At 39.5% G+C, this 18,476-nt stretch overlaps 1 protein-coding gene and 1 long non-coding RNA gene across 5 annotated transcripts in view; one reads left to right on the top strand and one right to left on the bottom strand.

Annotated features, from left to right (window-relative positions):
• Positions 1–53: 53 nt before the first annotated feature.
• The window catches only part of LOC125985767 (uncharacterized), a 68,337-nt gene continuing 49,914 nt past the window's right edge, over positions 54–18,476 (bottom strand). The window contains exon 3 of the long non-coding RNA XR_007487435.2: positions 54–4,494. This is a non-coding gene — a long non-coding RNA (uncharacterized lncRNA). The remainder of the gene's footprint in view (positions 4,495–18,476) is intronic.
• Positions 61–11,512, top strand: mpp7a (MAGUK p55 scaffold protein 7a). Of its 4 annotated transcripts, none has more exons than XM_049748833.1 (19): positions 61–214; positions 6,470–6,623; positions 6,690–6,808; positions 6,874–6,951; positions 7,024–7,104; positions 7,193–7,324; positions 7,423–7,504; positions 7,621–7,706; positions 7,795–7,869; positions 7,935–8,131; positions 8,205–8,269; positions 8,407–8,427; positions 8,917–8,949; positions 9,324–9,494; positions 9,558–9,638; positions 9,715–9,808; positions 9,901–10,009; positions 10,081–10,224; positions 10,295–11,512. In XM_049748833.1, the coding sequence occupies exons 2-19, from the start codon at positions 6,587–6,589 to the stop codon at positions 10,472–10,474; spliced, it is 1,785 nt and encodes a 594-aa protein (XP_049604790.1). In that variant the 5' UTR covers positions 61–214; positions 6,470–6,586; the 3' UTR covers positions 10,475–11,512. The 4 variants fall into 4 exon arrangements, with proteins under 4 accessions (XP_049604790.1, XP_049604794.1, XP_049604795.1 ...); XM_049748835.1 differs by lacking the exon at positions 61–214 and adding an exon at positions 5,295–5,461; XM_049748837.1 differs by lacking the exon at positions 8,407–8,427.

Raw genomic sequence — 18,476 nt, 5'->3', positions numbered from 1 at the left:
AATATAATTGTATTCTTGGAGAGTCCCACGGCTAAGAACGAACGATTTGAAGATAATTTTTTGCAGATACAAGCGTTGCACAGTTGTGGTTATGAAGGACCGGAGCGCATTTTTTTAAAGTGCAAACTGAAAACGTTTAGATTCCTTATCTAAAGAATGGTTGGACTCTACTGAGGCTAGCGAAACCCGTTTCGGCTCCGATCTCAAATGCAAAGTAAGTATAGCGAGCATTATACCTTCTATTATGATCGTAATAACAAAAGTCATTGAGAGAAGTTTGGCGTTTGTGTTGTTTTTGAAATGCAATCACTTGACACGGTTTGAATTTATTTTTAATGCAAATAAAATCGCTATTCACGCGTACCGATCCTGTCACCCTTTTAACAAGTTTAATTCCATTTATAAATGCTAAAACTACTAAGATCACAAGACGAACGTCCACTCACAAGCATCTTTGCCTTTATAAAAGCTTTTAATACGAATTGACCGATCGTCAGATCACCATATGCTGTCATAAGAAAAATACAAACGCATTTAATTGTAACACACCCCCTTAATGCACACGCATATACAAACAACAATAACAGGGTAGAAAGAAAAAGGTTCTTTCCAAAAAGTAAGTTTGCCAAGCAAAATCAAGTGTAGTAACTGGAGCATGACACGCCAAACCACAAGTGCTGAAAACACTATGTCAGCCTTCCCCGCATCCCAACTCAGTCATTTACATACTTTCAGTTCGTATGTAATAATTAAACAGAATCCATGTGGTTTGTCTTGCACCATTTCAACAGTTTTGTCTGATGGTGTAATACGGAATAAACCAGATATAATATAATGTACAAGTATCAAATGTTTGCAGTGTTACCCAACTCTGACTGGAATTTTCATAATTGGTGTATGAACTGATAATTACTTGTTGCTTTGAATACCTGACATTGTTGTCTCATTAGCGTTGATGATGGGAACTAGACAGAAGCAGGAGTGGAGAAGTTTAGGAAGGAGGTCATAGAGGCTCGGATGATGCCCAAGTTTTGCGTAATGTTTTGGATCTCTCTACAGGTGTCTCCTAAGCTCCCCGACATTGCTCACATTCCAAAGGTTTTACTACCAGTTTGGAGGGTCACTAACTTGGCCGTGTGTTATGTGGGAATGCAGAATTCTATGATGAGGTTTCAGATTCTGCAGGAATGCGTGCAGAAGTACAGAAGTGAGGGAAAAGACAGATTGTGAAATGTGTTGCTCAGACGGCAACGTCGGCCTTTCTCCAAGTCTTATTTGCATCGTGCTGTACAGTAAGTATTTTATTGCATTAACATCGTAAACACTCCTAAAATAGCCTGCCCCACTTATCATCGCCGTTTTTTCTAGTTGGAGTGATACGCTCGAGAAGCTGGACACATGTCTGCCTGTTGATTGAATGATCTGGGATTTGATATTGGACAGTTCCATCCGTGGACTCTCCCATTCATAGAACATAATTCCTTCATTCACTATTTACTGTTTTCCATCTTCATTCACTCATCCGTTCAGTTACCCATCCCGCTTAATCACCGTATTACTCAATGGTATAACTAATCCTAGTCCACAATGAGCCTACTCCCACTGAGTGACAGAGAGATTAATGTACGGTAATGTTCTCGGCAGGGTCACGGTGAAAGAACAACACTGGTAGCGATGCCTTAGCCAGCCTCAAAGAGGTGTCGGGTTCCTGCCAGTGCACACTATCCCTCCATGTTGTTTGAAAAGGACTCACAAAAAAGACGTCAACATTATTTTTTAGCTATAGATTAAATTCCAATTATTTCACAATCAGAGCTATGTTCATTTTATGTACATGTCATGTACAATTCGGTATCAATATGCTGTTGAAGACTAGTGCACGTGATTTGACAACAGAGTGCTCTAGTGAAAAAAAAATTACAAAATTGGGCAATCTTGGCCCCATAATAAACAGCTAAGATCAAAGTAACTGAACAAAACAATCTTTGTAGATTGGAGCTTTATGATTCATTCATGAAGACCAAGGAGCCTTCCAAACAGTGCCGATTTGTCTGAGGGCCTTTTCATTAGTGCCCTGGGTTTTCTCCGTCAGCAGAAACTCATCCATGGCCGCATCTCAAGGATTGACTTGTGTTGCTCCTTTTTTTTTTTTCCTTTTATAATAACTGAAGACTTTGTGGAACTGTCTCAGCAGACAGCTGGCTCCTCTTTTATATTGTCTTACCTCACCACTAATTATAAGTAGCCCAATGGATGCACCTTCAAGTGGAGAGTTTTTTTTTTTTTTTTGGCTGTCGTGGAATTAAAGTGTGATATATATAAGTTACTAAGATCATTTGGGATGTCTGTAATAATGTGAAGTTTGATCTTGTAATGAAATGGATATATTTGGCAGGGTGGAGATGAGGTTAAGCCAAAAACTTAATTTATAGTACATTGTACAGATTTAACGATCACACATTCTTTGTAGAGAGAATAAGAAAATGATGAGGCAAAAAAAAATCCACAGACTAAACAATCGGTTTTGGAATTAAAGTCTTTAACTACCCTGGAAAACCTTAAGGCAATTTCCCACCGCAGTTCCCGTAACAATTTCAATATTCTGCATTCATCTGCCCCCCCCTAACTGTAAAAGATCTCGCAAAAATATTTTGACAAGCTGTTGTCTAGTCTTGTCTAAACAGATCATTATCAAGCCCCTTCTGGCACCGATTGAATAGTGCCTCATTGAAACCAGTATTTATTTCTCCCCCTAAGACACACTTGCCTTGGTCGAGGTTCCAATAGCATGTGTTGGGTTACAACTGCTTCTAAAGGGGAAATAAATAGATCATGACAAACTATTTTCTTGCACAAAAATCCAATTTATTTCAGAGGGACAGCTAAGAGTATTTATGCTCTTATCAAAGCGCTCACAGATTTTCACTGTCACTTATGTCAAATAAATAAACCCCAGCAATGTTGTTAGAAATGCCGTCGCGTCTCCGCGCTCACCTGCAATCATCGGCGTAGTGTCAATCACACCATTGAGCATTTCAAATTTTTCTGTCACCGCCAAAGGTTGCTTCTAGAGGTCAACAGTGTTTTATAGAGTGTGGGAAATGTATCTGTAGTTCAGAGTGACGTAGCCAGCTGCAGCCATAAACTTCACCAGTGAATGAGTTGTGTGTAATGAAGTATTCAGCCGCTTACTGTTTGGATCCTTCTCAGAAATAAACAAGTATCGCTGCTTGAGCTGTCAGCGAAGTGTGTCGGACAGGTTAAGTGAGGTCAAAGCGACATATTCTGTTTTCTACATATGAAATTCATCATGTTTTTTGACGATTTGTTTCTATGGAAACAGGAATTTGTGCAGCCGGGTACCTAAAGTAATTTTCGGACTTTAAGCCGCACCGTACTATAAGCCGCACCAGCTAAAATTTGTGATTCAGAGTTCAAAATTTTTGGCTTATAGTCCGAAATGTACGGTATGTGGCTGTATTGTTGGAAGTCCCACTTGGCATTTATTTGGTTGTTGACTCATTAATGAGACACCATAGTCACAAATAGACTTCCAGCAACTTCAGATGAATTGGAGTGACTGAGTGTGACCTTCATTGTTAGACCTCAGTCACCCCAAAACCTTATGTTAGTCATTTTGATTTAGGGGGTGTAATTCAGGGATACACAATTGCCACATTGTTGTTTTTTCCCGCCCCCTTCTCCGTGCCAATTCTCAATTTCCTAGCAACCCATGTAAAGCCCATGCAAATGATTTGGGATACCAGGAAATGGGGTTACACACACGCACACACTCAACCTAGCTTTCAGTTTATCATGCCCACTTCATGGAAAGGTGGTGGAATGTGTTAATTGGTGTGCGAACAGACAGAGGCCTTCTGTTGCAGACATGAGCTGATAAAATATTCTGTTTCCTGCCTTTCATGCCATGGGGTCATCCTGTTGTTTTGGTTTTCTACACAACCCATTTCCCTACCTTTATCTCTTCTACTGTATCATGTTTTGACCCGTTCCACACGTTATCAAGCGTGAACTTCAAACATCATAAAAGTCTCTTGGCCCTCAAACCTGGAGATACACTCGCTGACATTTCCTGGTGGTGGAAACGATGGAGGGGAAACGGAGTGGATGTTGAAATAGGTCAGGGGAACCTACTCCTTGAGCAATCACGTAGCAGCACTCAGGCGAGGCTGAACAGTATGTGGTGGGTTGTTATGGATATAAATTAGCTTCCTATATGCTGCATTTATGAGGGACCCTCTATTGTTCCCCATCTGTGTCCGGGTTTCTTGAAAGGGTCAGGTCTGGGTCATGATGCTTTTGTTATAATTCTCTTCAGGATCATACGTCCGGATGGGGGTGGTTTCGCAATACATGGGATGGAGGCAATTTTGATATTTGAGATTAGTGAGACTTACCTGCTGCTCTCTTCTCATCCCGAATTGCTGCACAAATCCACTATGCTCTGATTAATGTCACGATGATGCTGATAATCTGAAATAAAGCGGCAAACATTTTTACATTAGAATATAATTTCATGCACTGTATGCATTTGATAACAAGTACGCCCCCCCCTCGCATTTTATGTCTGGGATGAATGAAATTGCCCATTAATTCTCCAACAACCCGTCATGCTAATGTAAGCGAGAGAGGAATGTGTGAGTGGTGACTGACACTGACTGTGGCCTTCTCTGGGTCAGCCAGAGACAAAGAGCTGCTGTTCTTGTATGAAAAAAAAAAAAAAAGACATGGGCCAGGAGAAGGAGAGTAGGTGTAAAACAAGGATGCTGTGGATCATAAACACATTTCTCTTTGAGTGGCACATTGCCCTTCTTTATTTCCTCCCTGACCACAAACTACTCCCATTCATTCTCTAAAGAATGTCACTGAGATACAAAATTATCCCAAATAATTTCCTATTTATTATTAAATTTTCTAAAATTCAATGTTACTAATAATACCTTTTAATTTTTTTTTAAAGTTTTCATTCAAAAAATATATTTTTTACTATGATTACATTCATTCACTGTAGTAAAGTGCTTCAACATTTTCTTATTGTGACATCTCCACCTAGCGGTCATTTTCGTTTCTACATATTACACAATACAGTATGTTTACTTCAATCTTTAGGTACATATTGTTTGTATATTGTTTGACACACAAGCAGAAAAATAGTTAGGACTTGAACATCTCATCTTGCAAAGCACAGAAAATAAAATTTAGATGAACTGTAGTTATCTCTGTTTGTGATCAAAATAAAATTTGAATAAGAGTAAATAGAGGAGCAGGCCTTTTGTGAGAAGAACTTGCCTTTCAGGTCTGATCAGGTGAGCAGATGTACCTGGTGGGCAGGCCACTTCCCGTATGGGAGGATTTTGTTTTCATGCACTGTAAGTTGAGTGGGAGTGCCCGCACATGCGTGTCGAAGCTGCATTTTCACTTGCAGGAAGAACATGATCGGGTAGGTGTTCTTTTGTACCTGCTAATTTAGTTTTCCTGATTGTTATCATGTTTGTATTTCTACATTCCCTTAATCTAATACTGCCATCATTTCTTTTGGACTCACTTGTTTTTATTGTGTTCTCACAGTTGACCCGATTGATCTTGCATTATTGTAACACACCTCTTTCTGTAACCGCAGAATCCTGTTACGCCAGTGTATCATTGATACATTATTTATTACTGTGTCTTATGTAAGACCTTGTAAGAAGTGTTGTTCAGCTCACATAAAAATCATACATTGTTTTTTTTTTTTTTTGGAGGATTGATGGTGATTTTTCCACAGTATGTTTCAATCTTTGTCCAAGTTGTTCTGGCAGTTGCTTTGGTGTAATAAATCCACTAGATGGCAGTAGAACCTTTCTAAGATCAAGAAGATTATGTCAGACAGGTGTATCCATCCACCAGCCACATGGAAAATGTCTCTATACTGCTGACCCTTGACCCCTTTTTTTTTTTTTCCCTACCAAGCCATGTTTCTTTATGTCCATCTTTTATTAACCTTTCCGGCCTTTTAAATTTCTATTTTGCCATTGGATGGCTTGGAAAAATATTTATGGTATCGACCATCTGCTCATATTACCTTACGTTGTTTACATAATGATGACAACCCAGCCATTGTCTGGTTTTCAAACACTAATGCCTCAGATCCTCTATTTAGTACGACCTTCTAATTACCTCCGGCATCTACTGAAATGTACCGTGACTATAAGCACAAGGTTTTCCTTCCCTCAATAAACCAGACATGCAACATGCTTCATGTCTAGTTGGCTGACTACTTCTATCAAGTGTCACGTTTGTACACACATCAGCCAACCATTGATAGAAATACAAACGAGGCACAAGGATGTCTCGGGGAACACCCGAGATCCGATAACGCTGGACACAAACACGATACCCTGGAGATATTTCAAACATGTTAGCAGCTATTGCACACCCTGTCATTATGCTGGAAATTCTCCTTTTGCAGGTTTCCATGGCATAAAACCTGTCCACAAATGCAGTTGGTGTTTGGGGGGAGCTGCTGAGGAACTCACAACCGTGTTGCCAGTTTCCGCAACCCGAGGGGAGGTAATTGGCAGCAGCCATGCCCGCCCTGACCGCCGGAGCGGGCCAAGAGCCAGGTATCGACCAAAATCTCAACGTTTCTAGCTGTATATAAGTTTCATCTCTACTTTTGCTACTTCCAGGGCTGTATGAGTTGCTAGCGGCGTTACCGTCAAAACTGAAGCCCCATGCCGGCCACCCTGAGGAAAACACTTTCCTCCAGGGCATGTTTGGGGAGAAAAGCCTCCATTCACTCTTCAAGGTAAATGAATTCTTTTTTATCCTATTTGGTGCTTTGTTCCTTCTCAACACAAGTGCTCCTTTCAGATTCATGATCGGCTGCAGCATTATGAAGAGAGCAAACCCACGCCTGTCTCGAATGATGCTGCAAGTCTGTGCACTCAAGTAAGTCGCTGAACGTCAAGTGAACGCATGTTTTTAAAATGTTCTCAAAAGTCTATAAATGATTTTTTTCAGTTGTCCGAGGAGCTTCAAGGGAAATCAACTTCAAGTGAAGTCAGTGAACTTCTCAAGCTATTAGCTGAGCCCCACTTGATGGTGAATAAATAAATAAATGAAAAAAGTTCTATCATCATCATCATATAACTAACAACAAAGAAAAAAAAAAATCTATTCTCTCTTCCAGAATTTTCTGTCAGTCCATGATGTGGTTGCACAGAAGAAGTATGACCCTGAACTACCTCCAATGCCTGAAGACTTCAACGACGACGAGGATTCTGTGAAAATCATAAGACTGGTTAAAAACAAGGAGCCCCTCGTAAGTTAGCCATTACCTCATTTTAAATCTTTAATACCAAAGTTTGATTTGTAGGACTGCTGTTTAAATTATGAAATATGAATCCCCCCTTTTCATAGGGAGCTACGATAAAGCAAGATGAAATCACGGGAGCTATCCTTGTGGCCCGAATCATGAAAGGAGGGGCAGCAGACAGAAGTGGTTAGTTTATTTTTTGTACTTTACAAGAATGTGCTTCTTTTTTTTTTTTATTGGGATCTTATAGGCATAAAAATGACATCTCAGTGTCTAGCCTGTGATTTATTTTTGTGTAACAGGCCTTATTCACGTCGGGGACGAGCTGAAGGAGGTCAATGGAATCCCCGTGGATGACAAACAACCAGAGGAAATTATTCGTATTCTGGTATAACATATTTTTATTTTGGGCCTCCAATTAGAATTGTATTAGCCACATACTAACCCACACTGTTATTGTCTTTTCTAATATTCAGGCTCAATCACAAGGGGCCATTACCTTCAAAATTGTTCCTGGGATCAAAGAGGACGTATTAACCAAGGAGCCAAAGGTTAAATGATCATCATCTCCTGTCATTTAAGAAGCCATTAATTTACTTCTCACTTCTCTGTTCAGATGTTTGTGAGGGCACTCTTTGACTATGACCCAAAAGACGACAAAGCCATCCCGTGTCCTGAAGCCGGACTCGCCTTCAAAAAGGGCTCCATTCTTCAGATCATGAGCCAAGATGACACAACCTGGTGGCAGGCCAAACATGAAGGGGACGCTAACCCCCGCGCTGGCTTAATCCCGTCCAAACACTTTCAAGAAAGGTGAGAAGTCACCCTGAAATGTCTCTTGAATGTTTTTTAACCCGCTCGGATCATGTGACCGTCTATTTTACAGGAGACTTGCTTTGCAAAGTCCTGCTGCAATCCGCCCGATCCATCGGTCTTCAATTCGACGATCCAGTAGGTTTTTATTGCTACTCAAAAGAAAAAAAAAAGCAACTTTTTAGAAACAATTACTTTGGGAGTTGGAGCTATTTTTGTTTGTTAGTAAAATGACACTTTTACGGGCTTTTAATAGTATATTTTGCTTTTTTAAGATGATGTGGCTGTAGATTGTGGTAGGTGTTTTCTTCTCTTTTTTTCCCCCTTAAATCTTTTCCCGTGTTCAATTTGAAACTTCTTTTTTCACTAACTTCCTCAATTTAATTTCTTGCTTCATTTGCTGTTTCTCACAGTTGAGGAAATTGAAGGTACAACTCAATTAACATCTCTTATTGAATAGGCTTTGAATTATGAGCGTATTAAAGTGGTTAAGCACTTGGATTTTATTTTAATTTATTTAATCTCCCTTTATTTTTTTTTGCTAGAAAGTCCCTCAACTAAATATTTATCAATAGAGCATTAACAGCAAAATACCTGATATTAATTTCGATTAATTAATTCTAATATTAAGCCTGATATTTGTTGCCTCCATACATTGTGTGCGTTCCTAAAATAAAAAATAAAAAAAAGGCTGGGTCCCTATTTCTATCCCCTCTGATTTTTCTCTTCCAATACGATAATACGACTCTTCTGGTCCCTCCTTTCTTCCTTTTTTTCATCACCAGAGGATGCTGACTTTATTAGCGGATCCCGTTTAGGTGAGAAATGTATTCCTTTCTCTTCTTTTCCTGGAATCTTTTACTTTTTTTCATCTTATTTATAACCTCAGAAAAAATCCTCTTGACAAAGATGTTTAATTTAGTCATTTTTAAAATGAATGACTTCAAAAGCGTTACAAATTCCTCCATAGTCATCAACTTTTATGACCAATCAAAATATTTGCTTATTTATATATTACATGGAGCACTATTTTGGAAGGTATTGGTCACATGTTGTGTTTTTTTTTTTTTTTTTTTTTGGAGGGGGGGGGGGGGAGTCACACTAACAATACGGTCCTTAATTAATCTCGGCTTTATAATTCAATAAAAAAGAGCTCCTTTCTTTTTTCTTTCTCTCCATTTGTTGACAATAGTTGGCTTCAGAAGAAGCTTCCGTCTCAGCAGGAAAGACAAGAAGACCAACAAGTCCATGTACGAGTGTAAGAAGAGTGAAATTTACGATACAGCCGACGTTCCCACTTACGAAGAGGTCACGAAATACCAGAGGCAGGGTAGAGCTAAACACCGACTAGTGGTCCTAGTTGGTAAGTAGCGTGCTGGGAGACACAAATATTCAAATTGGGGCTCATCATGGGATCTTTCTGCAGGACCGTCTGGAGTAGGCTTGAATGAGCTGAAGAGGAAACTTTTGATTTCCGATCCACAGCACTTCAGTGTGACCATCCCACGTACGTGGTTTTCTGCCCATCACTGAGTCAGATTTAAGCTCATCGACACTCTCGTAAAATTCTGTCTCTCCCTCAGACACAAGTCGGCCCAAGAAGAACCTGGAGAACGACGGTGTGGAATACCATTTTATCTCAAAACAGCTCTTTGAGACGGATATTCACAACAATAAGTAAGCAAACGTAGCAAATCGGAATTCGTCACCCTATCATTCCTGAGATGTTCCAAGCAATATCCTTATCTTCTTTCCGTCCCATCTCTCAGGTTCATCGAGTTCGGCGAGTACAAAGGGAATTACTACGGGACAAGTTTAGACTCAATACGGTCGGTCCTTTCCAAGAACAAAGTGTGTCTATTGGACTTGCAGCCTCATGTGAGTGGTCCCAAAAATTCCCCTCTACCATTTGTTCGGCCGTGCACTTCGAGTTTTCTTTGTCTTTCCAGACATTAAAGCACCTGCGGACAGCAGAGTTTAAACCGTTTGTAGTTTTCGTGAAGCCTCCTACGATTGAGAGATTGAGGGAGACCAGGATTAACGCTAAAGTCATTTCAAGGAAGGATGAGAAGGAATCCGCTAAGTCATTTACGGTGAGTCCAGATGAAATATAAGCCTGATTTGATTTTGAATTTAATGTCTTTGTTTTCACGCTTGCTCCAGGAAGAAGATTTTCAAGAGATGGTAACAAGCGCCCAGACAATGGAGAAGCAATACGGGCATCTATTTGAGAAGGTCATCATCAACGATAACCTCACAGAGGCCTTTGGCGAGCTACGTGTGGCACTCAAGAAAGTGGAGATGGACACACAATGGGTTCCCGTTAGCTGGACTCACTCTTGAGATCTACACAAGAGATTGCGCAATGAGCCTGGACTGTCACACTATCAGCAAACTTGCCAAGCACTGCCAACCAGAAAAAGCCTTTCTTCAGCGTCTTTAAAAAGATGACTCTTAGAAACCAAAGGAACTGAAATATGTCTTCTTGGTTTGACAACATATTACATGTCTTTAAAAAAATGCAAGGGAAATGTGGGAAGGGGTTGTTTGAGCTCTCCTGTTTTATTATATTTTTATGCTATTTCCACTTCAAAACATTGTTTGGTACATTCTCATAAAGGGCAGTACATGTTGATGGAAAAAAAGTAATATATTTTCTAATACTTTTTTGGATTTTTGTAACAGTTTATATGCACATCAAACATCTTTAGAACACGATTTGAATCGCATTATTGTCCATTTTCAGGGATTCGAGCCACTCCTGACTGCATTTATTTTTCTTATACATAACCTCAATGACCCCCTTTTAAAATGACAGACATATTTAACCTTTTAGAAGTGGAGTAATTACAAACATACTTCGAAAAATATCTACAATTCGTACAAGTGAATGTTGTAATCTTACAAATTATTTGAATAAGTACCATTTTTGTGCCTCCCATTGAAGACGGGGAAATATGTCAATATTTGTTTAAGATAAAAAAAAAAGGAGTGCATTTTATGTGACATATCTTACTACTTTTTAAAAGTTCAACTAAACTTGGGTTACAGATTGTTTACAACCTTTGTGCTAAGCTATCTAGCTTTTTGATCATAGTTTTGGTGTACATTTTATTTTTATTTAACAGGGTCAGCAGCCCTACATGTAAGGGATTTTTTTTGGTACTTATTTATTCTTATCGAGGTTTTCTTTCTGTTGTAGGTGTAAAAGGAAACAATTAAGTCACATTTCCATGCTGCCCTGTTGGACCTGCGTCAGTTCTTAATGTACATTCATAATCAAAACTGTACACACGAGGAAAAACATCTCGTGCCATAGATCTATTTCTCATTCTACTGGGTAAAGGCTACATTTTGTATTAAAAAAAAAATCCAACCTTTCCAAGCCTCTCTTGACGTTTTTGCAAGCAGTTCTAAATCGACAGTGTCAATCCGAGAAGTCTACATTCCTTGCTCTTAACTGATTCCATTAGTTTTTTTGGGACTTGAATGCATCCTAATTATTTTTGCCACTTGAACAAATTCTAACTTTGACCCTCTTACTCCGCATCCTCAGCCAAGCGAGCTTTTTGAGTGAAGCAGCCAGATCCCTCGTAAATCATCACGCCGACATCTGTTAGTGAGAATCTGCGTGGCACGCGCCTGAAAACACAGCCCCTGTCCTCCATTTAATAGAAATGGACGTGGTGACATTTTTGGCAGTGGCGTGTTGAGGCAGGAGGAAGACATTATTCGACAATGTGTTTTTCCACAGGAGTACCCCCACCAAATGGTGAACATTAGGGGGGGGGGGGGATATTTAATTTGCTCTTTTCCCCCCTTGAAGCTTGTATTTCCATTGCAAAAATGTCATGTCAATGAACAGTGGCCTTCGCCCGCAGTTTAATACTCTGCAATTATGCACGAACCACAGAAATGGAAGGGCCACTGTTTGCTTATGTGTAAATTAATATTCTCCTTAGCCACATTTTAATACAATTATTTATTCATGTGGTTGTGTGCTGTAATTGATCTTTCAGTCTGATGGTTGTATGAGGATACATAATATTGACATAAATTAATTTTAATACATATTTTTGCATACTTAGTGAATTTTCCTTATCTACAGGTTACTTTTTCAAGTTCAGTGCTTCCTGCCTTAGTAAATATTGCCACTAGATGGTATTAGAGTCTTTTTAAACTTTCAAATTGGCATCAAGCAATTGTCATGAGGTCACCTTGCAAAATTGTCCCTACTGACCCTTTACTTTTTTTGGGATATAATCTGAATTGGACACGGCCGAAGATTTTTACAGAAGCGTATGTTTCTTTAACGTTGTCGTTTATGATCGCTGTCGGGATTGTAAAAACATCCCAGGTGTTCATCACTGGACACTGGAAAGCTTCCCGAGTGGAAAAAGATCATTTATCGCACTGGGTAGATATTCATTTTTCTTGCATCAAGCTAACAAGCCACATTGTGTTTGTCATGTATGATATAAGATTCTCCTCGGTTCAACTTTTTGGGGCAGGCTTACAAAATCAACAACGAGATGACTTTTTCCAGTAAATAACAGAGGAAAGGTTTTTAGAAAAAATACTTTTCTAAATCAAAGACAGGTTTTGGAGGGCAGAGATTGATGGATAAAGTATGTGTTCATTTCTTTGCAAGAATTTGAACCATATTTATTGAAGCCTGGAAATTTAGCAAAAGACAAAGGTGGAAAAGCCAGACCACCAATTACGATTAGAGTCATTTTCAAGCAATTACCTCAAGGGCTCGTGTTTCCAAACAAAACATTTTAAGGGTTGTGTGTCTTGATGATGCTGGGCGGCTTTGTGCAGGTGCAAAGATTAGTGTTTATATTTAAAAAAAAATAAAAATAGGAGTGGTGGCACACAGTCAAATGTTCCGGGGTTGAATCTCTCTATAATTTAGGACAGATAAAGCAATTGATTGGGAATCCCTTTTTTTTTTTTAAATCAATTATGGATTACCAACTTCCACAAAGTCTTAACTCCTTTTCCTGTAAAAGCTTCTATGCCCTTTTAATAACCTTATTAAAGAAACATTGTTTTTCCAAAGTGTACCTGCATGTTCTATCAAAGTTAAGTGCCCCAGCACAGCACTTAAAGCGGAGCACAGCTGTGGAGGAGATGAGCTACGTTCACACGAAACACTGCGTATGGATGGCTTTTGTTGGGACAATGATTTCACCAGATCTGCTAATAACTTCCTGGCTGCATGTTTGTGCGTTGAGGATTTATACCGTATTTTAAGCGTGACCATTGCATCCCTGCTCGAAGACATTGTGAGCATAGCGGTATTTTTCTCTGTTTGTGTTTCACAATGACATTTGTTCCATTCTAATTTCAAGAATCCTGAGCATCTTTACCCAGATGTTTTGGAGTTTTGTCGGAGACTCAAGGGAAACCTGGGGACGGGTGTTGCCAGCAGAGTCTGTACTGGACACATTGATGCAGAACCAAAAGCCAAAAGATTTGTTGCCATTGGACGAGCTCCTCATTTCCACTTAACATCAGGAGTGAAATTTCCACTTGATTTTTTTTTTTTTTTTCCAGAGAAAAAAAATGGAAGGAGTATTACGTGTGACTTATTTGTTGGACCACAATGCAATCACCCACAGTTCAGTCATTTATTGTCTAGCACTGACTGGAACACGACATTTCTCAGTAGGAGGTTCAAGTGGAGGATTTACCATGTGTCAAATATACGATATGTCATGAAGATATCATTGTTTGGCTTTATTTTAATTGTTGTTTCTAGGGGCTGCGATTTGCATTGCTAATTATACTTTGTCATCTCCTACTTAATCTAAAATATGTAATTATGTATCGTGAGGATTGATTTAAAATTACAAGTAGTGCCTTTTTTACTACAGATTTTTAACCAAGAATTACATCCTCTCCTGCCAAGTTATTATTCGAGAGCACGCTACCGATGGCAGAAACTGTAGCAAATCCGGACGAGTCGACCTGCACAATGCACAAACCATTAATTTTTTTTTGCAGTTCATCTCCCACACAGTCCAGAGACTGATCGGATATTCTGTCATGAACTCTGTTCTGTGTGCTACACCTGAGTGATGTTAAATCCCATCTGTCCCACCCACAGCCTGTGGAGACGGACAAAACTGTTTCGGCATATGTGTGGGAATCAATTTGACCGGAAATGTTCGAACCATGAGTTTCTGTTTTTGTCATGGTGTTTTTTTTTGACGACCCCATTCTTCCCGTGTACATTACAGTGACCGGATCAACATCGTGTTACCTTTAATTGATCGACAATGTGAGAGAGGTCATAGGTTAAAATTAGCGATGAAACACGTCACTGGTCAAAATTTGCATTGTAAATTTGTTTTTGTTAGATTAGTCCCTGTAATTTGTTCGTTTTTCTGTTCTCCAGGAAAGCCTCCCGAGGTTGTTGACCAGGGGAAACTAGCAATTAGAATCATGTTTAATGTTGTTCATTGTCTGGGATTTTTCCGAGCGTGTGTTACATTCGAGAAAATCTGTGGGAAACACTGTTATTTTCTCAGTCTGATTGGGCTTGAAAGGGGAAGTGCCGTTTGGCGTTTAAAGCGGTTACTTTGTGTCGGAAGTTTTTTCACTTCATAAGATTTTGATGTACAACATCGCGACGGTCGCGGGGAACTCTGGGTTGGGCCGCTCCAAATGTAGCCACAACAAAACATCGCGGTCACTGCGAGCCAAGCCGTTCGCTTCACACGGCCTCCACACGATGGATCCAGAATAGTCCAGGCAAAACAAATCAACTCCATCGTGGACCAGCCCAGCACGAAACAAGTTGGCCTTCTTTTTGGTGGTGAGGATTTGGCTCAGTCTTCCTGTCTTTTCTTTCCCTTTTATAATTTTTATTTCTGTATTGGACATGCTTTCCAATGTTACAAATCTATGCACGTTTCCCTTCATTTGAACCTGGATTTATTTCTTGGTCCACTATTTATAATGTGCGCACACAAAGTGGTTACTACCACATGGTTATTTGCTTGGCTCATTCTCTTCTCCTTCTTGTCGCACGACCAATCTTATATTTAATTTGAACTTAGAGGAGTTCTCGATCCCTCACAGCTTTTTCTGTTATTTGAAACTTACTGACCCCACTGTCACATTTCTGATGGGCACAAAGTTATTTAGCTTTTCCCCAGCACAAAAGTAAGAGGAACCGACATCACGAAGATCCTAAAAGCCCAAAGAGAACATACAGGTATTTTTTTTCTTCCCCTTCCTACTAGCGTATTAGCACTCCCAATGGTAATGACATTACCTTGTATCTTCCCACTCACTTCCTACATCCATCTTTAAATCTTTTATTAATACATTTTGCGAGATGTTCTGTAGGGAAATCTGCAAACGACCATGGGGACCATCTGACCTCAGGCAGGCTTGCCTAAGCCAGAAAGTCGGGTTTAAAGTAATGAGGATCCCAGATTCAGTCGCCGAATAATCACATAATGACGATGAGATCGTCATTTTGCTTAAGCTGTTTTATTTTAACTTACTAAGCAGCAAAAAAAATTACGTGGTTGCTGAGGATTGCTGTCACCAATGCTAAATATGCATATACTACAATTTTGGGGTTTGGTCATGTGACTTTTACAAGTGATGTTATTTTCAGTGGACAGCAAGAAGCAAAATGGCTTCTTGAAAATGCTTCATAAAAATGTCATTATTCAATCTAGCACCTGCTAGATATTTTTTCGATCTATGTTAGGAGCTCCGGAATCTTTGGCCGAGGCAGCTTGAATGCTGAGATGAACACACCTGATATTTTTATTTGTTTGCAGACAGACAAAGATGATGAAAAAAACACAGTTTGTCTGTCTGGCCTCGTCTTCACATGGGAATCTACGCAATGTGTAGCCAACCTCCTCCGCTTCCTGATGTAAATCACATTGTTTGCTCATCATTTATACAGTAAATATACATTAAAATATATATTTATTTTTCAGTGAAAAAAATAATCATTAATCAATATACTGAAACATTCTTAAAATGACCGAACTATGTTTTTGTGCAGTTTTTCCAACATATCTTCTACTTTGGTGGTCTGTTGTTGGATGAAATATTTCCATCACTAAAGCGAATGAAAGAGAGAGAGAAAGAAAAAAAATATAATTTTTAGCCCCTCCCTTAACGGTAATAGCATATTTTGTTTGCTCAGGATCGAGTGTGTTGTGTGTAAGCGTTTAACATATACGTACTTGCAAAGCTGGGACTGAGGAAACCTGACAGCTTTCATTTAATGCTCGGGATGTTATGAAAGGCCAAGGAAACATTTTGAACATGGATAATGATGCTTATGGTAGCTGCATGTTTAGGATCGTGTTCTTGCTGGCCCCATAAAGAAAACTGTTGGGCAGATAGAATGATTCTAATGATGGTGGCATCGTGTTTCTTTGCTGCATAGAAAAGCATTTGAGAATGATCCTCGGGCCTCGCCTGTGCACCACCCTAATTGCACCCGGCTAATCTCGAAGGGCAGAGCATGTATTTGCTCTTGGATATACTTATGGGATGTGAAAAAAAATCTGTGTAACACAAGTACAATTTTTTCCAGAACGGCTCACTCACATTTTCAGAACAAGGCAGATCGGTAAGAACTAAGCTTGGCTGTTTAGTTTGACACCTGTTTGGCGGACAGACATTGTCAGTGAGTTAATTAACTATTAATCGACAAGTACCGTATTTTCCGCACTATAAGATGCACCGGATTATAAGGCGCACCTTCACTGAATGGCCCATTTTAAAACTTTTTCCATATATAAGGCGCACCGGATTATAAGGCGCACCTTCAATGAATGGCCCATTTTAAAACTTTGCCCATATATAAGATATATACATTTGGACTGCGGGCTGGACTTTGGACACGCCTGCTGTAGTGGCTCAATATTGGTCCATATATAAGGCGCACCTGATTATAAGGCCCACTGTCGGCTTTTGAGAAAATTTGAGGTTTTTAGGTGTGCCTTATAGTGCGGAAAATACGGTAATCAATCTTCTAAATAATCGACTGCTGCTTTGATAATCGATTGATCAATTTAAAGCCATTTTTTTTGGCTTGGAATTAAATTAAATTCAACCCACACAGATTTTTTTTAATCACTAATGAGCTGAAAATACGATTTTTATGGCAGAAGTCATTATAATGGACTATATCACTGTATTAGTTTCTTGAGCCTCTGTTATTGCTGGTGCCATAAATAGGGGTGCCCTAGTCCAAACAAGCAGAACAACGTTTCCTCTCGTTTTGATTTGATACAGAGACACGAGGCAGCCTGTCGCATTGTGAGCCAATTGGAGCGACTGGCAAATTCACAAGAGTATACAACAACCATCTCACCTTACTGCAAAGACATGCGCATGCACATTCAGACAAACATGGCTACCATCAGTGGCACATCATTATTAAAACATTTGTCATCTCCTTCCTCAAATGTCTCACCACAAATTCTCTAAAGAATCACTTTTAATACACAGACCATTCCACTCCGCAGGAAAAATAGACACATCAAGCACAAATAGCTTGGTAATCTGACAGCAAGTGCAATGGAAGTGTCCCGGACAGAATGACAGACTAAAGGGAAAGACGACCTCAGACTTGCTTGAAGATTTGAACCAGACTTCTTTTGTGTCTGTCTCCAATCATTTGAATTCATCACAACGTTAGCAGCCGTTGACTTCTCGTAATCCGATTATGTCGCTGAGATGAAGCCAATATGTTCAAATACAATTTTTCTGTCCGTACTGTGACTGCATGACTCAAGCTCGGGCCCATTGGAATTTAAACGACACAATTTAATTTAAAAAAAAAAAATGCCCTAATGTTTTTTTATGCAGCTTCCACTGCATTTACTCCAAGTTCCCGAACTACAAAACCCCACAGGAAATCTAATCCAATATTCAATTTCCACCTGCCTCAGGTGGGACTCTACTCAAAGACCAAGTTTCTGTCAGCAGGCCTTTACCCAGACCCCAAGATCACTCATTTTGTGGTTAGTCAGTTTTCCTGTCCGCTCCTGTTAGCTGCTAATAGGCTTGGCACCGCGTGGTTACGCTGCAATTACGACGTGGCCTTGCCAAAATGGTCGCACGGCTTTTAAAGGTGCTGCATCCAACACTTGTGCTTTAATGGAATTTTTTTTTTTAATGAATGAGCTCATTTTCAGACTAGCTGGCTGAAATTTGCTACTAAACTGAATGACTTAATGGTATTCTAGGTAAATCCTACTGTTGATCAACTTACATTGCTTTTGTGTTTTTGACAATTGTAATTTTCTGAATGCAGTCTGATTCTTACGAATTGTGTTCGAAGAGGATCATG

The sequence above is a fragment of the Syngnathus scovelli genome, chromosome 18 (assembly GCF_024217435.2).
Source record: "Syngnathus scovelli strain Florida chromosome 18, RoL_Ssco_1.2, whole genome shotgun sequence".
In the NCBI taxonomy this organism is placed as follows: domain Eukaryota; kingdom Metazoa; phylum Chordata; class Actinopteri; order Syngnathiformes; family Syngnathidae; genus Syngnathus; species Syngnathus scovelli.
The sequence above is the reverse complement of the archived record's forward strand: the minus strand, read 5'-3'. Positions and strand labels throughout refer to the sequence as shown.